The sequence below is a fragment of the Struthio camelus genome, chromosome 4, assembly GCF_040807025.1.
Source record: "Struthio camelus isolate bStrCam1 chromosome 4, bStrCam1.hap1, whole genome shotgun sequence".
Lineage (NCBI taxonomy): Eukaryota > Metazoa > Chordata > Aves > Struthioniformes > Struthionidae > Struthio > Struthio camelus.
In genome coordinates this window covers 1,425,666-1,446,010 of record NC_090945.1, presented here as the reverse complement: position 1 = coordinate 1,446,010, position 20,345 = coordinate 1,425,666, and the positions used below count along the sequence as shown (strand labels likewise).

General features: G+C 46.7%; 1 protein-coding gene across 24 annotated transcripts in view; it reads left to right on the top strand.

Moving 5' to 3' along the window:
- ADGRL3 (adhesion G protein-coupled receptor L3) overlaps positions 1-20,345 on the top strand; it is a 439,175-nt gene that overhangs the window by 322,331 nt on the left and 96,499 nt on the right. For all 24 annotated transcript variants that reach the window (XM_068941083.1, XM_068941084.1, XM_068941073.1 and 21 more), the window contains 2 exons: positions 12,810-13,115; positions 14,908-15,011. In XM_068941083.1, coding sequence (XP_068797184.1) covers positions 12,810-13,115; positions 14,908-15,011 — 410 coding nt within the window. The remainder of the gene's footprint in view (positions 1-12,809; positions 13,116-14,907; positions 15,012-20,345) is intronic.

The following is a 20,345-nucleotide window of genomic DNA, read 5'->3' as shown; positions in this document are numbered from 1 at the left end:
GCCTCAGCTGACCCAACCCTGGCCACCAGGGACAATGTGAAACAAATACATATTTCAATGAAAAAAAACACAGGTGCCTTGTTACAAGGGGAGTTGGGAGCACGACGAAGCCTCGTTCAGTCTCACTGCACGGCCGCGCGGCAGGGAAAGACGGGCATTGTGGGAAACGTCCCTGCAACATCACTTACGTTGTCATCCATCAACTAGAAATTTTTGTTCTATAAAATTGTGGCCTAGGAAAGACGCATCAAGATGGGTTATGAGCAGATTGACTGTCTCATAGCGTGCTTTTCTCAATGTGCTCAGTTACTGTTGGCAAAAGCAGGTCTTTGTCTCGGGTTTGGACAGAGCGCACCTCATTTAAAGGGCTCAAGTCACCAAGGTTTTTATGAGCATCACTGTTGTCTTGTTTTTTCAAAAAAAAAAAAATCACTGCTAAAGGGTACCAATTATATTGAAACAGATGTTTCAAGCGCAAATCTTCTGTCGCCTCCTTTTTTCGTGTGCTGCTTGATCCGATGCAGTTAACTCTAATTGCAGCTTGTTTTGCGGCGGAAGAAGAGCATATACAAATAGAGAAATAGGCACACAAACACAGCCAGTTCCTCTAGCGGTTTTGGGAGTGGGGAAATGAACGTTATTTCCACCTCACAGTCCAAGTTTAGCACTATCCTCCTGGTTACGGCTCTCCAAAGGGGGAGAAAGTGGTAATTCAGCAAACATCACCACCGGGATGTAGCACGTCGGCCGGGAAGAAGGCTCCCCCTGCTATATCCTGCTGTGCTGGAGACTCCGGTGCTGGATCCTTCAAAAAGAAAGATGCTGATAAATGCCTGGGATGTTATGAGCTTATTTGCCCTCGGTGCTCAGGTGAGCTTCCTTCAGGCCCTTAGGACCCCTAGCTGGAGTGTGGAAAAGGTTATCAGGAGACTTTGAAGCAGGCATCGGAGATCTGCAGCCCTTGGCAGAAAGGCCCCCTATCTTCCCCGCTCCTGCAGAGAAGCACGTAAGGGGAAAGAAAGCAATTTTATAACCCTAAGTGAGAGTTTTATAACCCTAAATAATAACATCCCGTATCTCTGAAGCACCCCCAGTCCCAAGGTAGTCCTGAAGATAATTTAGAAGTAACAGCTGAAGGCAGCACCCTGCCCTGGGCTGTAAAGTTGCCACTGTTGGACTTTGCTCTTCGGGTCAGACATCAAGGTCAAGGGTACATCCAAAACTGTTGGCGTTGATTACCCTTGGTTTTGGAGACAGGGCAATTGAGAGGAGGGCACGAGCCCAAGGATAGCTCCAGGTTGGGATGTGTTTGCAGGTAGCGGCTCTCTTCTGGAAGGAGAAAGCAAAGGGAGAACCACAGAGGGAGACAACTGGCAGGAGCAGCTTGTTACTCAAGGGGAAGGTGAAAAGCAGCTTCTGAGCCACGGCAGGTGAGACGCGTGGTGATGAGCTTTGGAACTGACACGAGATGAGGAAAAGAGCTAAAAATAGCGGTTTAAGATCTGCTTCAGCGGAGGTGAGCCAGCACCACAGTGAAGAGACCTAGCTGTGCACTGAAGACGCTGTCGCATGCGTGGAGAGCTGTAATTCGTGTTGAGCCTGGACGAACCTTTATTTAGCATGCAGGAAGAGAAACGCATGCAAATAGGGAAGCTGGGGGCTTGTTGAGCATCGGGCTGAAATTTCAGCAGGCGTCCTGTTGCCTGGGAGGGCCAGCCTTGGTGGGGCAATGCCTCTACCAGCTGGTGCCGGCAATCCAACTCTGCCTTTCCCACTCAGGGCAGGCAGAAGGTCCCTGCAGAGAAATGGTCTCACTGGAGCTCCTGGGAAAAAGTGCTCAGTGACTCTAGCTAGCCTGGACTGCTTTCATCCAGCCAGGCTAGGTTTTGATATTTAGATGCTTCTGCAATATGAAAAGCAAAAAGCCATCCAGACAGGGCCAGCTTACTATTAACTGTTTGAGGAAGGAAGTTAGTGCTTCCACTTTGCTTCATTCTTGTTTCACGTTTTTGGCTTCGTGCTCGTTTTACTCTTTTCCTCACCCCACAGCACTGTCCCATCTTATTCGATACACTCATACCGTGAGTCAGTTCTTCCACCTGTTTTTTTTTTTTTTTTTGGTAAACAATGCAGCTTGGACTTGCCTTGGCTTGATAGGAGCGGACAAATAATTTTCTGTTATATTGTTATCAGAGTCTTGCACGCTTCAACTGGCAAACAGATTGTCCAACATCTTTGAACAGTATTTGCTCAGAGAGGAACAGAAAAAAGGAGTCTAATACCTGTCTTTAGCTTCTGCTCTTCCCTTGTGCATTTTGTTTGGTTTTCATGGCATACCATTAACGTCCTTATTTGTACCTTGCGTTTTGCTGAACAACTCCGGGTTGGCACGCCAATTAACTCTGTGTCTCTGATCAATGGTCAGTTAGTCTCCAGCCTTTAACAAAACAACAGCAGCAATAACAACAACCACCTTTCCTAAATTTTATTTGAAGGTTGAAACATTTGTTGACTTGCTTACTGCTCTCTGTGAGGGTCTGTCGCAGATGACCTTCTGCTCCCTTCCCATCCTGAGCCTGGCCGCCATACTAGCAACTCTGTTACTTCGTTCCTTTCCATGACAAGTTCGCTATTGTGTTCTGTTTTTTAGCATTCCTGGCCTGACAGATTTCCTCTCGTTATAAATTATTCTGTCTGCTTCAGCCGCATGCTTTTTCTCATTTAAATTTAAGATAATGGAAGAGGAGTTGCTTTTGATGACATAAGTGAGGTAGATTTTGGGTTAGCGTTATTATAAAATGAGAGTTCTGCCTGGATAATGTAAAATATTAGGGATTTTGAAGTTTTAGTACCCATAAAGCATTGCAGTGACTAGAAAAACTAATATGCTTGCCCACAAATTGATGAGACTTCTAGATGCACGCCTGGAATGTGAAAGGCTCAAGGCTAATCACATTACAGGTCCCAATGCATGGAATAAGTGGTTTGATGTAAAATATTTACAAAATGAAAACGTTTCAATATATTTGACATTGAAGAGGAGGGAAAAAAGTCACACTGTAGATTGGTGCCTTTATTTTATGCTACCTGTGAGAGCTGCAGAATCAGGTTCGGGCTGTGTGCTGGAAGCACACGGCTGCTCTTTAGCACAGCGTTGTACCGCTAGTTTAATGCTGTAATTACAGTAACATCTGAACGAAGAGTCTCCGCTGTATCCGATCCGGATTGCCTGCCTCCCTTGGCTTCTTTTTCCTTCCCTCTCCTTCCTGGTTTTCTGTAATATTTTCATGTCTTGCGGTCATGCAACAATATATTCATATTTAGCTAGACAGTAGATATATTTTTAAGGTGTGCGCATTGGAGCAGGTCAGACTTCTCTCTTTTCCCTCTTTTCACCTTTTTTTCCCCACAGGTTGAATATATGTATCTGGTTATTTTCCATACTTGAGACATGATTCTTTTGAAATGTCACGTTTTTACTGTGCAGTGGCATCCGGTACTTAAGCTTATTGATGTATATATGATGTAATAGCAAGGAAATTACAGTTAAAAAAAAATCTAAAGAATATCATTTACTCTTTCCATTTCTGTATCACACTATCTGCTTTTCTCTGCCAATTTCCAGTTTCTTTCTTCTCATGCTGACAATGCTAGGAAAGGTGCAGAAAGCCCTTGTTGATACTCCAGATGGGTCAGGCAGGGTTTGGGCTTCCAGGCCAAGACTGCAATATGGAAAAAATGATATTCTGGTTTCCAGCACCTGGTGCCTCCATGCATTTGGTTTGGACCACTGAGTCCCCTGGGCACCTAAGCTGAACGTGTGCAAAACCAGATGCCAAACCTGGGGAGGCAGGTACATGGTTTCTGCCGAAACTGTATCGTATTGCAACACCACCGTTCGCTTGCATTTTCTCTCTTTTCTGTGATCCCGATTCAAAGTCCAACAAGGTCATTGGATGTATTCTTCCTCATCGCATGAAAAAAATCTTTGTGCTTACGTTGCCATGCACTGGCCTGAGCTAGCCATTAAAAAGAAGAATCTGAAGATTTAAAGCTAGAAGTCAACGTGAAAGCTTTTCCACCTTGCTCTTGCAGTCTTTCCGCTTTGTTCTTATATTGTCATCTTCTAATCAACCCCCGGGTAAGAATTTGAAACTGCATGAAAATGGGTAGCCTTGAACAAGTCAAACCAGTTGGGGTAAGCCACCTTTTCCGCAATTTTGAATGCTGTTCCTTACTGCCTCTCAGCTCCCTGCTATTGCTTTTCCACTGAGATGAGTGGCCACGGCAGTGCCCCCAGCCCTGGGCCCTTCGGGGCTGTTAGGCCACCAGCATGGATGTGGTGGCGGGCTAAGCTGTGTCCGTAAGTACCTAAGTCTAGTACGAAAATGGGAGTCGAGAGCCTTGAACCCAGTTCGTTTTGACTTCAGGCTGTGTGTATGCAGCGCAGTTTGTTTATTTGTTATAAATCCGCCCCGCTGAAGCAAATGTGTTTTTCATAATGTTAACGGTGTCTCATCGTTAAAGCCCTCTGCAGAGCATCAGACACCTATAAAACAAATTTAGACACCAGTGCTGTGGTTAAGCGTTGTTTAGGCAGATCCCCGAGCCCACATGAATACAGCTGTTAGAAAGGGAGCTTTACAAAATATTGACGTTTCTGCGTAAGTAATAAAGAGTTTTGGAAGGGAGCTAAAGAGCGCTTTATGGTTTGTCAGGGAAACGGCCTTATTTCTTAAAGCAGCTGAATATTGATATTCTCACAATGGAGTTTTGTCAGCTTCTTAGAATTTGCTTTCACAAAGGATGTCTCCTGTTCAACGCAGTCTTGATCCCTCCCTCCCTTCCAGCTGTTGCTCCAGAAGGGGAGGCTAAACCACTGGCGAATTTGGGTGGACTGATCCGAGCAACGAAACGTGGAATGGGAAGGGGCCGAGAGGCCACAGCCGCATCTGCCCTGGCTTCAGGAGCACCTGCTTTCGGCGGAGGTCTTCAAACACGACTGGGGATCCCAGCGCATCCCCAGCAAGGGGCAAGAGAGCACGCCTCAAAGATGAGAAAAGCCAGCTTTTCTCAGCGTTTCTGCTGGTTTAAATAAGCAGCTCCCTTTGTAGCTGTTGCAGCAGGCTGCAAGGGACAAAAGGAGTAGAAAAATAAATAAAATAGAAGACAGGTTGGTCAGAGATTGCACAGAGCGAGCGCACTATAGAGAAAAATCGCTTGGCAGCTTCGGAGGAGGAGTCTGTTTTTTTTAAATCAGGTTTGAAGTAACCAGTGGGTTGTTGCAAAAGCAGAAAATAGGCAGTTTTGGTGAGCTTTGGCTGACCAGTTTATCCCGTGTGCTGCTCCTTGCCTCAGCAGCCGCCTGGCGAGGGGATGTTAACAGTACGGCATGGATTTAACACGGACGTGGAGAGACCTCAAATCCTGAGAGCGACCGGGACCACAGGGTGGCACAAAGGTTAGGAGGGAAGATGCCTGCTAAATATGGGCCTTGCAAAAGGCAACCTAGGTAATTTTAACCTGCCAGATCAGATGGGAGGAAGCAGGGCCACAAGGTTTCCCACCCACGCACCTCGCACGCGCGTGTACGGCAGAGCTGGGGAGCTGTGGTTCCCGTGCCTTGGCTGCCTTGGGATTGATTGCGCTGTGCCCTCTTTCTCAAGGTAACGGCATAACACAATTGGGTTTTAAATATTAATTCGAAGATCACAGGAGTGTAGCTCGGAAGCACCGAATCACTGAGAATTGAAAAGTCTAATCTGTATTTTTGAAAGCTGTCCAATTCCTTTTTTATTTACAGCCTTTGAACCATTTTGAAAATTGGAAAGTAACCATCCAGCCGTTCGCGGTCAGATTACGATATGTTTAAAAGGATCCAGGGCATTTATCCGAATGCAATTGGCCATCACGCAGCCTAACATCTAGATTGGAGGTATTACACACACAGATGAGCAGAGGCTATTCGGAGATGATAGTTTTTCTCTTATTAAAGTTGTGCTTGTAGGCTGCGCAGAAAAAACATTTCAGTTGGCGGAGTAAGTGGCAACGCTGCTGAGAGTGCCTTTGGCCCCCGGAAGGACTTGCCATGATGGTCGGACCGGTCAGAAAACGCTAGGGTGTAAGTAGGCATTTTATGACTCCTGAACTTGTTTCTACTCATTGCAAAGACAGAGGTGGAAAACCGCTGGGGAAGGAGTGGATCCATCCGGCCCCGGCTCTGCAGAGTGCATAGAAGTTCAGAGCACGGTGTTGAGTTAAAGACACAAAAATATAGGCAAAAGGCAGGGAATACACAGCAGATGAAATTGCATCAGTTACCAAGCGGGCAGGAAAAAGTGTTTTTCCCTCTTAGCGCTTATATATACGTGCACTTGTTCTGCAGAGAAACTCAGAGTTGCGTGCGTGGAGAAGGCATACACATGGCTTAATTAAATATATAGATATATATATATATGTATGCAAGCAACCCTGAAAAATCTCAGCCTGCAGTAAATCTCCTGAAGCTGTACGTGTAGCGCTCATGTGTCTGTACTCTTAACATGGTCTGAATGAAAAGCTGACAGCACCTGTTATTGAAATCCAAAGTGATTTCTGTAGCAGTGGGGTACGGGGGAATTCCTACTGGGTTTCTCTTTAATAGAGTTTGAAGTGTTCAAGTTGGAAGACAGTGCATAGGATCTGCACCACTGGCTCTGATGGATGCGAATCACGCCAGGGGACAGAGCTTGTTTGGGAGGTTAGAAGTTCATGGCATGCGTTCGGTAATAATGTGCAGCTGTTGTGCATTGTATGCTTTTCCCCCCCGCCCTGTGTGAAATAACATGTGGATTAAAAAGAAAAGTAGTCAGATTTTATATGTTAAAATACATAAAGTCAAACTAAATGCAGCCACATCTGACAGTATCTTTGCGAATAAGAGCAATTTCAAGCTGGGTTGCCTAAAAATAGCACTTGAACTGAATTCTCAAACCTATTAGATTAGTCCATTTTTAATAAATCCTGATGCACTGTCTATTAGATGAGCTCTTCTGTAATTTTTTCCTGTTTACCAGGGCTCCTGTGGGCATAGTTCATCTGCATTTCCAAAAGCATTACAGCATAACGTTGAAGAAATGCTCTAGTTTTGTTGCTTATGTATGGCGATCCAGTTAAATTGCTGCCCAAACGTTCAGAATAAGTTGCAGAAGGCTAGACGTAACCGTATGGCATTAACACTCGAGTTGGATGGATGCCGAAGGGTACGAGAGGTTCAGGAGGGTGGATTGAGCAGAGGTCCTGGGTAGGAGAATTGAGGCAAGATTTTTAACAGTGTTTTTCGTAGCTGCAAACGGGTAGAAGTGGACCATGGTCACCTTTAAGTAGGATTCCATGATTTCTTGGAGAAGATAAGAAGGAATAGCTCTTCAGAGAGAAGGAAGGAGCTGCTTTGACTCAAATGTCAACTAAATTGAGGACCTAGCAGCAAGAACTGCTGGGGCCAGAAAAGTATTAAGCGCTCACACACACGTAGAAAAGCCTACAAAAGCGTAAAAGTTGATATTTCACCAAAAATCAGCCAGGCTGCTGGTCGAGGTTCATGTTTTCAGGGAAAACCTGGAAGTTCACAGTAATGGCTAGAATGTTTTTGGCAAAGCTTTGACCTTTCCACAGTAATGGCATGTGTGCAGTGAGTAGGTGGTTCTGGTTAGAAACGTTAAGTTTCGATTCAAGATGGCTTTGGTAGGCATGGCTTTTTGCTTGGTGGAGATTGTGCGATTGAATGTCCTGATTGTCTTGATGAGGTCTGTGGTGCAGTGAGAAAGAAAGAGTTTGGGCAGATTGGCTGGACTTCAGCCTGTTACAATGATTTCATGCGCTTGAGCTCTCGTTCTCTGTCTTTAGGGTTAATTTGAAATGCTCAAACAAAGATTTGGAGGAAAAAAAGAGTGTGTTAAGTGATTCCAGCTTGAAGTGCAATGAAACAGCTGAGTTTGCACTATATCTTGGACCACAGTCTGAGTTTCTCCCTAGTTCGTGGGACTCGCTTAACATCTGGCTTGGATCCATTGCGACGTCCGTGCAGGCTTGGCAACATGTGGGCAGGGTGGCCTTAGGCACAAATGCACGGTCCCCTACCACAAGACATAGGGCTTTCATAGCCTTCCGAAAAGGATTTTTCCATTTGACGCCAGTTCACAAGGGAAATGGATCTTTCTTTTGCCAGATGCAACCTCCTCCTCCTCTATCTCAGGTAATGGTGGGGTGGGGGGAAGAGCTATGCATCTAAAAGGTTGCGTTTGTATTTCATATGACTTTTGAGGGATCCAGGGCTACTACGTATGACTGCGTTGAAGAGAACGCGTGGTGTTGAACGTGGTGGGGTTATTGCATATTTAATTTTCCTTCCCGTGAATGGTTTTTGCGAGCCCTTTGTCAGTCTCGATTACAAGATCTAACAAAGATCTAACAAGAAAAAAAAAATACTCAACCTCTCCAAAAGCACGTTGGGAACTTTTACATTCACACAAGATTCTGGCGCAGCTTCCACAAATTACAGTGCAGATCCGTACAGTGGAGAGCTATTTAGATGTTTAATGTGAGGCCTACTTGGCCCTCATCTTCAGTTTAAAAACAAAAACAAAAAAAAATAGCGTCTTTCAAATGGATGAAAGGACCATTGCGTGATTTAGGAGCTAATCTCACCTTAGGGATGCTCTGTGCCACAGCTCCTGGGTGGCACAGGCATGCGGTCCTTGGTTTTCCAGTGGATATCCAACCCAAGGTGGTTTTGCAGGGTGAGTCTTTTGAGGCGTGGACTTAGTATAACGTTACAGTCCAGCAGTGGGCCAACGACTGGATTGTTAGAGACACGCTCTTAAGGATGGCACTGCGTATGCAGGGCTCAACCTAGGCACTCCTAGGCTTCGGTGTTCCTATTCTGTCAACGTAAAGGATGTCTGGAGAAAAGCCACAAAAGAGAACAAGCAAATGAGAATGTATTCATTTTAAAATAATTATTCTTTTCTACTGAGTTTCAGAAAATGCTCTGAAACAGGTTAAAGAATGCCTGTAGAAAGCGAAGTCCCATGAGATGTGTTTGTGTGACGGGGAAGAGAAGAGCAGCTGTGATTTCTTTTTTTAAATATAATCTTCCAACCGCATTAGGTTTGGGTTTTTTGTGTGTTTCTACCCTCAAGACTTGCCTGAACGTTCTTATTGCTATGTAAATACAACTTGTACCATCGTTCAATAGAAAAAGAAATGAGAAAAAAAAGAAGAAGAGAGGGGGAAAAAAAAGAAATGCTGTAAGCAAAGGCTGTGTTTGCCAAACAGGGAAAAGGCAAAATTTAGCAGAGAGGGAAGGAGAGACCTTCAGATTTTGTGTTTCTTGCAGCCTTTCAGAAATAGGTGAACGCTATGTTTGCCTTAACGTAGCAGCAACATGTGTAAATAACTGTGAATGGCACTGGGATAGAAATACATTAGTCAAAAGTCATCCCGAAAAGCGGTCTCCCATGTCTAAGGGCACCAGAAAGAAGTGAGGGGAGCAGAAGGCAAGACAACACGTGTGCTAGATTTTCCCGGTGGCTGATAGTCAGTGCTGTTCTTAGTCCAATTGTGCGCTTGTCATTTTAGGCCAGGAAGAAGGAAAAGAAGGAGTGGGGAGAAAAAAATAGAATAAAATCCTTATTTATTTTGGATATTTTCCTCTGAGCAAACTCCTCCGATGCTTCTTTTCCGCTCAAGGAAACGTGCTACGGCAGGAGGCTGAACTCTGTATAAGGCCTGGGAAATAGAGGAAGGAAGGAAAGGATCGGTGATCGCTCTGTCTTGCTACAGTCAATATGCTGGGAGCAGAGAGGGTCCTCTGGGAGTTGACATGGCAAAACATGGTTAAAAACAAGCCGTAAAAGTAACATAAGCAAAAATATGCCTTTCTAGCTATAGTAGTATTGGTGATCTTTAAAGATTACTACTTGTTTATGAGCAAGCATTGTGCTGTGAGATACTACCTTAAGAGACCTTCCATTAAAATGACGTCAAGCAATGCTGCTTTTCTCCGCGTTAAAAAGTCACAGTTTATTGGCAGCCTGAGTTAATCGGAAGGTTTGATCTCTGTTCTGTACCGCAGAACCTGGACGATTTTGCACAGATTGCAGTCTGTGATTTTGCTTGGATCTGAGGATCATTTATATGTAAATGATCCTGATCCCTTCTTCTTTTTCTTCCAGCCAATTAACTTGGTTTTAAAGCACGTAGTTCTGTGAGCAAAATCTGCAATGGGTGCTGCCTGCGGCCTGTGAAGCCCAGCACTGTTAGCACAGTGATCATGTCCACTGGAGCTCATTACCAAATTGACTCGTTGAATACTCAGACCTTTGAACTTAATTCGGTGGTATCCCATCCATCTCACTCTTAGGCAACTTCAAGCCAGCTCTTTTTAGACTTTACTATATGTTGTTTTGTGTAAACAGTGGAGCTGATTATTTTTAAAAATAGAAAGAAAGCCTAGTTTAAAAAGGAAAAAGTTAGAAGACAAAAGCTTCGTAGAGATTTTGGCACCGATGCCAAAGGGGTTTTGAAAGATCAAATAACTCCTACTGTATGGTTAAAGGAAAATGCCCATAAATCCCTTGCGTGCAGCTGATAACTGAACTTGCCAGCGGCATTCCAAAAACACCGTGCCTCAAGATATTTGCTGATTGTCAGTGAAAAGCTAGGCTCAAAAATGCACCCCCCGGGCTTGCAGGTCAGTGGGAGCTCCGTGGGTGCTCAGCAGTTTTGCAAATCAGCCCGTCTCTTCTGTCGGCGAAACGGGGTCCAATGCGACCCGTTTTCAGGCCCTACTATGGGAAACGTTGTCTTTCTTTTTAAGTTTGAGCTAGCTGGTTTTCTCTGCTGGCTGCTTGAAATCTCTGCCTTATCCATATGTGGTCACAAATTACGGTACAAATGATTTTAGGAGTGATTTACCAGTTTTTCCTTTGAAATTGTATCCACTATATCTACTTGGTACCTCTGCATCTGTAGTGCACAGGTCATTTTGCAAATGGGAAGTAACTCGTTATTACATACGGAAATGGGAAAACTTCTGCAGGTTGTAGTTATCGAACTAATCATCATTACGGGGAAGAAATGAAATATGCACTCATGGCAAGAGCTGCTATAGTGAAAACAGGGAAAACTTGCTGAAGTTCTCTGCAAATTTTAATCCTCCCGGTAAAGTCAATTGGGAATCATGTCCTGCTTGGTGACTTAGCACGCCTTTGAACAGAAACTAGAAGAAATCTGTCAATGTCTGCAGGATTTTGTTGTGTATTTTTTGGAATTCATTCAAACCTGGGGCTCGTAGTGAAAGCGAGGTGGCACGAGAGGCTGGAAAATCTGATCAGCGAGCAGTGTTTCAGGAGATTGTTGAAATGTTTGCATTTCTCAGAACTTTGAGCGCTCCCCCTGTATTTGTGTGCACATCTGCGTACACCGCAGCTCCTGTGCTGACCCGCCGTGGTGGGAGCTGGCAGGAGAGGGCCTTAACCCAAGCAGGGTGAAGCCCCTATGAACGTTACTGACCAGCAAGCCCTCCTGTTGGATGGGAGTGAAATGCCTATCTAGAAATTAAAAAACTGGAGAACCCATTGGGTAAGATGTGCGGACAGAGCTGCAAAGCAATTAAACTAACAAGAGAAATGGGAAGAGCAAGCAATTGCTGCAAAGGCATTTTATGTATTATTGCTCCAAAAAAAAAAAAAAAAAAAGATACCGCGCATCCAAAAAAGCAACACTGTCCCCTGGTTCATCATCTGCCTGCTGGCCCGGGACTCAGGAGACCTGATTTTGGGTTCCGCATGTGAACTTGGTCAGGAGGTGTACTGCTTATTGCACAATAGCTGGAGAGAAAATATAATCTAGTTTTCTGAGGGATCACAGAGCTGGGATTTTTAAATGAAACGTTTTCTTGCACAAAAACATTGATCCCTTGGAAAAGGATGTTAATGATGATTCTGCCTTAGTTTGGAAGTTTGAGGGTTTCTCAGGCTTGTAATGAAATTAGCTGAAACCAGAGAGCGCGTGTGCCTCAACTGCCATGTTATTGATTACTCTCGGGTGGGAGAATTGCTCACAGTGCCATGGGCTTGGCACAGGGGTATTTTTTTTTAATTTAAAAAAAAAAATCAGGATAGAAGAACTGCTATTCTACAGTGAAGGCGGGCATCTATGTAATTTCATTAGGTTTGACTTGGGTGAACATTTACCTGAACTCCAGTGACAGCAATATCATTATACATTAATAGCTAATATTGCGCTAAGAGCAAGCGTGGTCTGCTTCACTAGACCTAAAAGAGATGAAAGTCTCTGCTCTCTGGAGCTTACAGGCAGAGCCTGCTCGATGGTTTTGAGGTTTTTCCTCTGGGCAGCAGGACAATCCTTGCTTTTAATTTCAGTTCCAGGCTAGCCTGGAGTTCGTACATGGCTATCTTTATTGAACAAACTCGTATCCATGTTGCTGGACATAGAGCCACTCTGATATTAAGGGAGGATTTGGGTGTGCTGGAAGAGGTGGCAGTGGGTGTTAGGGACATCTCAGGGCATGGAAAGTTAAGATGTGCTATATAGAGGTGCCTGTGCACCACAGCAGCTTTGGGGCCCAGTGAGTGATAGCAGATGAGGAGGGCTCTCCTTGCATATTCATTCGTCTGAAGCCAGCGTGATTTGGCCCTTGCTATTTTTGCTGGGAAACCATCGCTCTGTACACAGCTTAAAAGCAGAGCCCAATGTGGCCTTTTTTGCTCCCTTCTTCTCTCTAACCAGCTCTCACCCCATTTCAGGAGCATCGCCATCAGGAGCACTGGGCCTGGGGAGCACCCCCAGCAGCACCACGGCGCGGGCGGCCACCAGCACTACCAGCCGGCCCACCACCGCCTCGGCTGCGGGCAGGAGGAACAGGAGCACCAGCACACCATTGCCCGTGGCCGACGTCCCCAACGAGGTGACCACGCACCCGCCGCCAGCCTCCTCCCAGCTCCCACCAGCCGGGGCCGAGAGCTGCGACCCTGTGGAAGCCCGTGATGTTATGTGGTCCCGGACCCGGCAGGGCCAGGTGGCCAAGCAGCCTTGTCCCATGGGCTCCATCGGTGAGTTGAGGGGTGGTGGGACAAGGTCAGTCACCTCTGTCACCTCTCATCGGTGGAGCGCGCTGATGCCTTTTGGCACCTATATATTACGTTGGTGAAGTATGGAAGGCGGCCTTGGTACAGCTTGGCACAGCTGCACCAAGGACCCAAGCCTAAAGATGCTGAGCGCCTGGTGCAGGATCTTGGGCGTCCCAAGCTCCAGCCATGAGAGAGGAGACCACTAACCACCTCGTGGGGTTGAGCCCCAATAGCTAGAAGACACCTTCCCTCTGCAAGGTGTGTATCATCCCTGCTCTGCCTGTATTTGTAGTTTGCAGGCCGATAGACTGATGTTGTTGATGCCTGAAGTTTTGCTTGTTTGGGGGGAAAAAAAAATAAGCAGAACTTACATTTTGGCAGTGCTCCCTGCTACGCCATTTGCCTTTCAAAGGCTGTGGCCAGCACTTCCGAACGTGGATTTTCCCAGTTCGGGCTCCTAAACCTGTGTGAGTGATTTGCCAAACCGCAGCCAGCATCCAACATGACCAACAGGGAAAGCTGGGGGAAAAGCAAGGCTGAATCTCTCCCAGTGGCTTATTGCTTATTGGATTTTGCTTCTTCCACTCTTTCTCACAATTGCTTGTTTCCAAAAGGTTAGTTTTGGAAAGTTTCTGTCCAAACTAAAACATGTGAACTGATTAATGGATTTGGGCACGTGGTTTACTTTATGTTAACAAATGCAGTTTTTAGAAAGTATTTATTTTTCAGGCTAGTCCTGGTGCAGAAGGCATAGGAAATTGCCTGAGAAGTAAGGGCTGGAGGGATCTGGCTTGCAGAGGAGAATCTCTATTAATTCTCCACTCTGCTGCCTGGGGGAGCCATTTACATTTGTCTATCCTAATTCTGACTCTTTTCTGAATTCAGTGAGGTCAGTCTGGTAAAATGTATGTAAAGTATGAGGGGAATGGAAAGAAGTGAGCGGTGAGAGTAGGTAAAGAAGATTTTTTCCCTATCTTTTCCCTATCAGCCCTACTTGATAAAATTAAGTGTGCAAAAAGCCTGTTGTATGATTCCCAGAGAGAGAGGAGAGTCTGAACTCAGCCTATGAAAAAGGACAGAAATGCTGCAGAGGCAAATTCAGGCTGGAGGCAGGGAAGCGTTTTCCAAGCACAAGGGGCTGTGAGCCCGGAGCATCCCCACAGGGAAGCGGAGTATCCTGTTGCATGAGTTGTGGGAAACTTGACGGGTGAAAATACAGCAGGGAAAGAAAGCCGTCGTTGACAGGGGATGGTCTGGAGCAGGCGATAAGCCTTCCCCATCTCTAATTTCCGTGATTCTGGGATTCCTGGGATTCGTTGAAAGCTGCAATATATTATTCAAAGCAGTAAAATCTGCATAAAGCAGCAGGGGACAAGTAAGTTGAGGCTCAGGGTCGGGTGCCGGCGCGCCATCAGTGGGGCAGAGAGGGTGAAATGGCCTTGGGTGCTGATCCAGCTTGCGAGATCCTGCTTCAATTTCTTGCTCCGTAGCAGCCGTCCTGCCTGGCCTTGGGCAAAATCCTCTTGGGGGTTTCTGTAGTCTCGGGCTGGTGACATGGAGATAATGTCCCTGCCCTCTTGGGTCTGTTATGCCTTAAAGCCCCTAAGCGCTAAAGTAATGGGAGATTAGGACACTGAGAAGACTCAGAAGTGTCCTCCTGGGCTGCCAGGCTTTGCGCGAGGTCTCAGGCGTGGTGAAATGAAGCCTGTGAGCCCAGGTCCCGATGGGGAAACGCAGGTGACGGCACTGAACGCAGCAGCTTTCCCCTTTGCAGGTGTCGCAACTTTCCGGTGCCTCGCGCCCGACGGGATCTGGGACCCCCAAGGACCAGACCTCAGCAACTGCTCTTCGCCCTGGATCAACCACATCACGCAGAAGGTAAAGCTCTTCCCACGCGTTGACCGCACCGTGTCTATGCACAGACTTCTCCGCCCTTCCCTGGTTGTTTTCATAGCAAAAGAAGTGACCAGCAGTCGCAGTGGCTGTGCCAGCTCCTAGGCATGAGCCGTGAGTAGTGGCAAGGAGTTGCGAGGAGAAAGCAAGGCCATACAAATCCTATGGGAATTAGGGCAAAGAGGGCGGAGGACAGGCAGAGGCAAAGCTCTGGAGAGTAGAATTAGACCAGGATGAATGGCATTACTTGTCTGCGGCAAGAAGAGGAAGAGGGAGGAGGAGGTGAGCGGACGTTTGGCAAATGCTAACTTACTGCCAGAGGAAACTTTCCCTTTCACACATCCCCAAGGATTTTCTCCTGCCTTACAAGCACAAGATAGACCCTGTAGTTGAGGAGTCTTTGCCAGAGAAAGGCAGACTCGGTGTGTCATGTTTGGATCGTGCTACTGACTTTCTGTTTTTAACTTCTTCCCAAGTTGTAAAGGGCTGATGGAACAGAAAACAATTGCTGCAGTAACGCGTATCTTTTAACTCTTCAGTCCCTCGATGAATCTTCTGTAGCACTTCATCATTTATCAGTGTTGAAAGTGCATTAACATGTGACAATAGAAGTTCAAGACAAGCAGAGCTTATTTGGTAGCAATATGTTGAACGTTTTTGTTATTAATGCACCGTGGTGCTTTCAGCCGGTTTCATTACAAACAGAGACCAGATGTGTGTTTACGCCACAGCGTCTGCGGGCTGAATCCTTATTGTAGCAGTCTGTGCGGATTTATTCGCCCCCTCAGCCAAAGTAAGAGAGCCCCGGTGGCACCGGCTAGCCGTGCCGCTGCGTAGGAGGAACATGGCGCTCCTGGAGAGCTGAGCAACAGGATGGGGCGGCCCCTCCGCAAGAGGCTTTTTCTTTTTCCCCTCCCCGTCCCCCGTGTTCACCGAGGCTCAGTGACCTGGGAATCGCTAGCCCTTACCCCCCCCCCCCATCAACCCTACCTGTATTTGTACTCGTCCCTCCCCAAAAAAAAGGGGGAAAGACGTCAACTAACGTGGGGCTGCTCGGGCAGAGCCGTTACCGAGCCGGTGCCCCTTTCGTCCCTGGCAGGAGGCTGGGTAGTGCTCCCGCCATCCGATCAGGCTGGCTGATTAATAACGACTGCCTTTGCTGCCGCTAGCAGCTGTGCAGCTCCTGTTTTATGACCCACATACTTATGCTGGAGGGGTTAATATTACTTACTCTCGTCATAATTCACCCCGGCAGCTGGGAGACCTCTTGCTGCTCATGCTCAAGATGGCTAGGCCGTTAGCCATTAGCGGAGGGAAATAACAGCCTGTGCTGATGAAATCTCCATCAAGGTTAGGCTTACTTTATTTGAAACCGCAGCTATCATTTGCGTAACAAATGAGCTCCATTTAATTTGTTATGCACTTTCAAAGCAGGCTAAAATTGAAGGGCCAGATTTCCAGAAGTGCCCAGCAGGCCACGACCGGGACTGGATTTTTTTTTTTTTGCGATACGATTTTTCTGGAGGAATTCAGCTATGTTCAGCTTTGGGAACCTATTGCCAGTCGGTGGAAAGACTAGGAGAAGCTGCCAAATAGCTCTGGATCTGTGACCTTTCGGTGCCCGAACGGGGATCTGCTGGGATCTTGGGACTCTGAGGCCCACCTGCTATGAAGAGACGCTGCAAATCGGCAAGCCTTTCCCCGAGCGACTTTGGAGAGCAAAGCCCTGCCAGGGTTACCTGGGGGCTGGTGCTGAGGTTTGCGTTCAGTAGGACCCGTATTGCAAACATAATTTTTAAATTACTCATGAAATTCCCAGTTGCTGCTAGATTTCCCAGCCTGAGCCAGAGGCTTGGAAGTTGTCACTGCGCTTAGAGGTGGGGACTGGTTTATCTCCATAAATGAGTGCTGGGGGCTCATGTCCCCCCTGTGTCCCGGGGCACTTCCCTGCCCCAAGCCTGCTGCGGGACTGAGGGATGGTAGTGCCCCCTGTGATTTGCTCTGGCACCTCTCTGCGGCTGGAAAAAGGAGCCTCCTTTCTCCAGAGCAAAGCCAGCTCCTCTTCTTGCTGCTGCGGTGGTAGCTAGAGGAACAGGTAGGCAAACCTTGATGCAAGGGCAGGGAGATGTTTGTACCCAGCATCTCAGCTCTCCTTCATCCCCAGTTCTCTGTGTCCCCTTGGCCTCCCACAGCCTGTGCCGCTGCAGCGCAGCTCACAAAATTGGCAGAAACGTTTCTTTGGCAGCTGAGGCTCATACCTGCTCACTGTATCTTCGTTCCTCATCTGCTTCTGTCCCTCAAAAACCCCCTGCTGGGTCCGAGCTGCTCAAGAAGATGGGTGATGGGTCCCCCGTAGGGATTGCAGTGAACCTGGAGAACGTGTTAGGGGAACGGCATGCTTGCCTCTGCGGTGAGGTAAGGATTAGTACTTGCGTCTTTTCGTTCTCCCACTGAGCTCCGATTGTACACTGGGTGTTTGCCTGCTTGCATCATGGTATTAGGTTTTACAACCCTCTGTTAGCTTCCATTAGAATTATTGTGCTTGATGGAAGATCAGAACAAACGTCCGCTTCAGCAATTCATTGGCCTCCTGACATTTACTTTAACTTTATTGTTGGTGCCTACCATGCCCTCGTAACGTAGCAGGAGAATAAACTTGCCAGCGCTATTGAATTATGCACTGCTGCATGGGTTGTATCTAGAGTCAGGCAGTAAAAGGAAGCAAAAAGGTCATCTTTGGATACATTACATCGTCCTGATCATGAGGTCATACATTCAGCCTTAGACTGTTTGTTTTACCCCTTGCTTTCATCAGTACCAGCTTTTGCACAGCGTGTGGGTTGCCTGAAGAAGTCCTTTCCTCACTGCAGCTTTCAGTTGTGGATGCTTCCCAGGAGAAAAAGCTCAGACCCTGAAAGAGGAGGTGCCTTTCCTTTTTGTTCATGTTGTCCTCCCAAACAGACCAGCTGATACAGTCAGAAGGCGCAGGCAAGTTTCAGGGCTCAAGACAGAGAGAGGGGTGTTGTGGAGTGCACCACTGTGTCGCAGTGTCTGCCGCGAGGCAGTCGAATGGAATTGGGTCTTCTCCAAAAATGGAGATAGAAAGCCCCACCAATGAGAACAGTAGACTCTGACTATCTCATATGAGCACACACGCATCTAGGGAAACCCCTGCTAGAGGAAGAAAATGGTTGTGGAGGCCTTGCAGGCTCAGAAGTTGGTGCAAAGTCCCTATTTAAGCCTTGCAACCCAGCTGTTGGCAGCTGGTGGTTCCCAACGAAGTCTGTCAGCTGTTTGCCCCTTCAGAAAATGGCATCATCTCCGTGGCCTTTAAAGCTAACCGGTCCATGCCATTAGTTTTCAAAATCCTACTTCAATCTTCTGTACCATCTTATATATATATTTATATATGTGTGTATATGTGCGTGTGTGTGTGTGTAATACAGTCAGCCTCAGGCTGCGGGAAAATGCATTTGCCTTTATGACCACTGATATTTTAGCACATACGCTCTCTTCCCTGGCATCTCTTTCTTATTCCCTCTGACTTTTCTTCCCAAAATAACTCCTTCTGTGCAATTGCTCTCAGTTTGTATCCTGCTGCCCTCTTCTGCAGCCGGTTCCCTCTGAGGAAGGGAGGGGAACATGGTGAGAGTGGTGCTGCCGGGGAGGGTTGCCGTTAGCCTTTCCAGGCAAAACTCCCAATTTCCCTTCCCCGATGTATATGAAACATATGCCCTGTCCAGCAGCTGTTGTTTCACAGTCTTTTCAGTCGTAAGAAGACAAAAGATAGTGGTACAACTAGGAAAACGTTAGCAAATTGTTGCACGATGCGATTGCGGGTATACCAATGCTAATTTGTAAGTCTGGCCTGAATCTTGCTAGAATCCTCTAATGAAGTAAGGGAGCGTTTTTTGAGCAAGCTGGAAAGCTGTTTTATGTCTTAGCTTTTTTGGCAGGAAACGTTTTTGCCCCCTCTTCAAACTTGACCAATTTGTAAAAGGGTAAAAATCACCCAAAACAGCGAGCAGTCCAATTTGGTTTGAAGAGGAGGGTTCCTTTTATCCCAGAATCCCTTTATTTTTCCCACAGTGAGGAAAGAAAATGGAAAAAAAAGTTCAGTCTCAAGTCAAAAAGAGACTTAGTATTTTTTTTATTCCTTTTTTTTTTTCCTCCTTCAGCCTCCCAGCTGAACAGTCAGCTCTTTGCACACTTGTCCTTACTTCTTGCTCACTTCTCGGTGATAGCCCAACCTTTGCTGTACCCTGGCATGAAGAACCTCCTCGGGTTCCTACAGGCAGCGGAGACGTCGTTAGCGTTTGAGAAGCGAATGTTACATTACCAAAGAATATTGCATGTCCCGACATATATAGGAGATTCCTTAATTTCAGAGGGAAATGCGCAAAAGAATTAGGGAAGTTAACATTAACGTGTCATATGGCCATCGCTGCAGAAAGGGTGACTCAGCAACGTCGCAGTGACATGCAGCTGCATCTTCTGGATGACGGTGGAGAGGTTTGGAAATGAGTGTTGATGCTAGGAAGTAGCCTCAGCGCCCCTCAGCCCCGCGTGCTGTCCCAAGGGACTGGCATGTTCCCGGGTTTTCAGCAAAACCGGATGCGTGAAATGAGTTTGGGCAAATTCTTCTGTCTCCCAGGAGTTTGCAGAGTTGGAGCTTTAATGTACCTTTGCTCAGGCGTGTCTTCAAATGCTGCTTATGTGGGCACGTATAGTTGGTAACGGTAGAGCGGCTTGGATTTGCAAACAGTTTTTAGAGGAGTGCATTGGCGATCAGTCCAAGAGAGGACTTGCTAGTGACCAGCCTGCACAGATTCTGCAGACTGGTAGGAGCTGCAACAGCAGCCTACCACTGGCAAAAGGCTTTTTCCGGGGACAGAAAACAGTCAGGTCTGAGCGTGCCAGTCTGCGTGGATGCACGATCCAAAAGGAAACGTATATAACAACGATTGGGTAGCAGGGTTTTTTTCTAATGTAACAGGAAAAGCCACTTGCGTTTCTGAGCTTTTCTGCTGAGCTGAGAAAAATACCCTGCGTCATGGTACACGTACAGCTCCAGCGATGAACTGCAGTAACATCTTGAAGTTGATTTCTTTATCTAAAGACATTCTCTCAAGTTCTGGGTGCCAACAAAAGAGGTCAAAATTCAGCTGGCATGTTGAAGTGGGGCTTTCTTTAACTGCTGAGGCGAGCAGGCCTCAGCACTAAGAGCACTTAGAGCACCACAGGCAGCTCTAAGACTAGGATCTGGTTTCTATGGCATTAGGCTTGGGTGCAACAGGGAAGAAATTATTCCATTTCTGA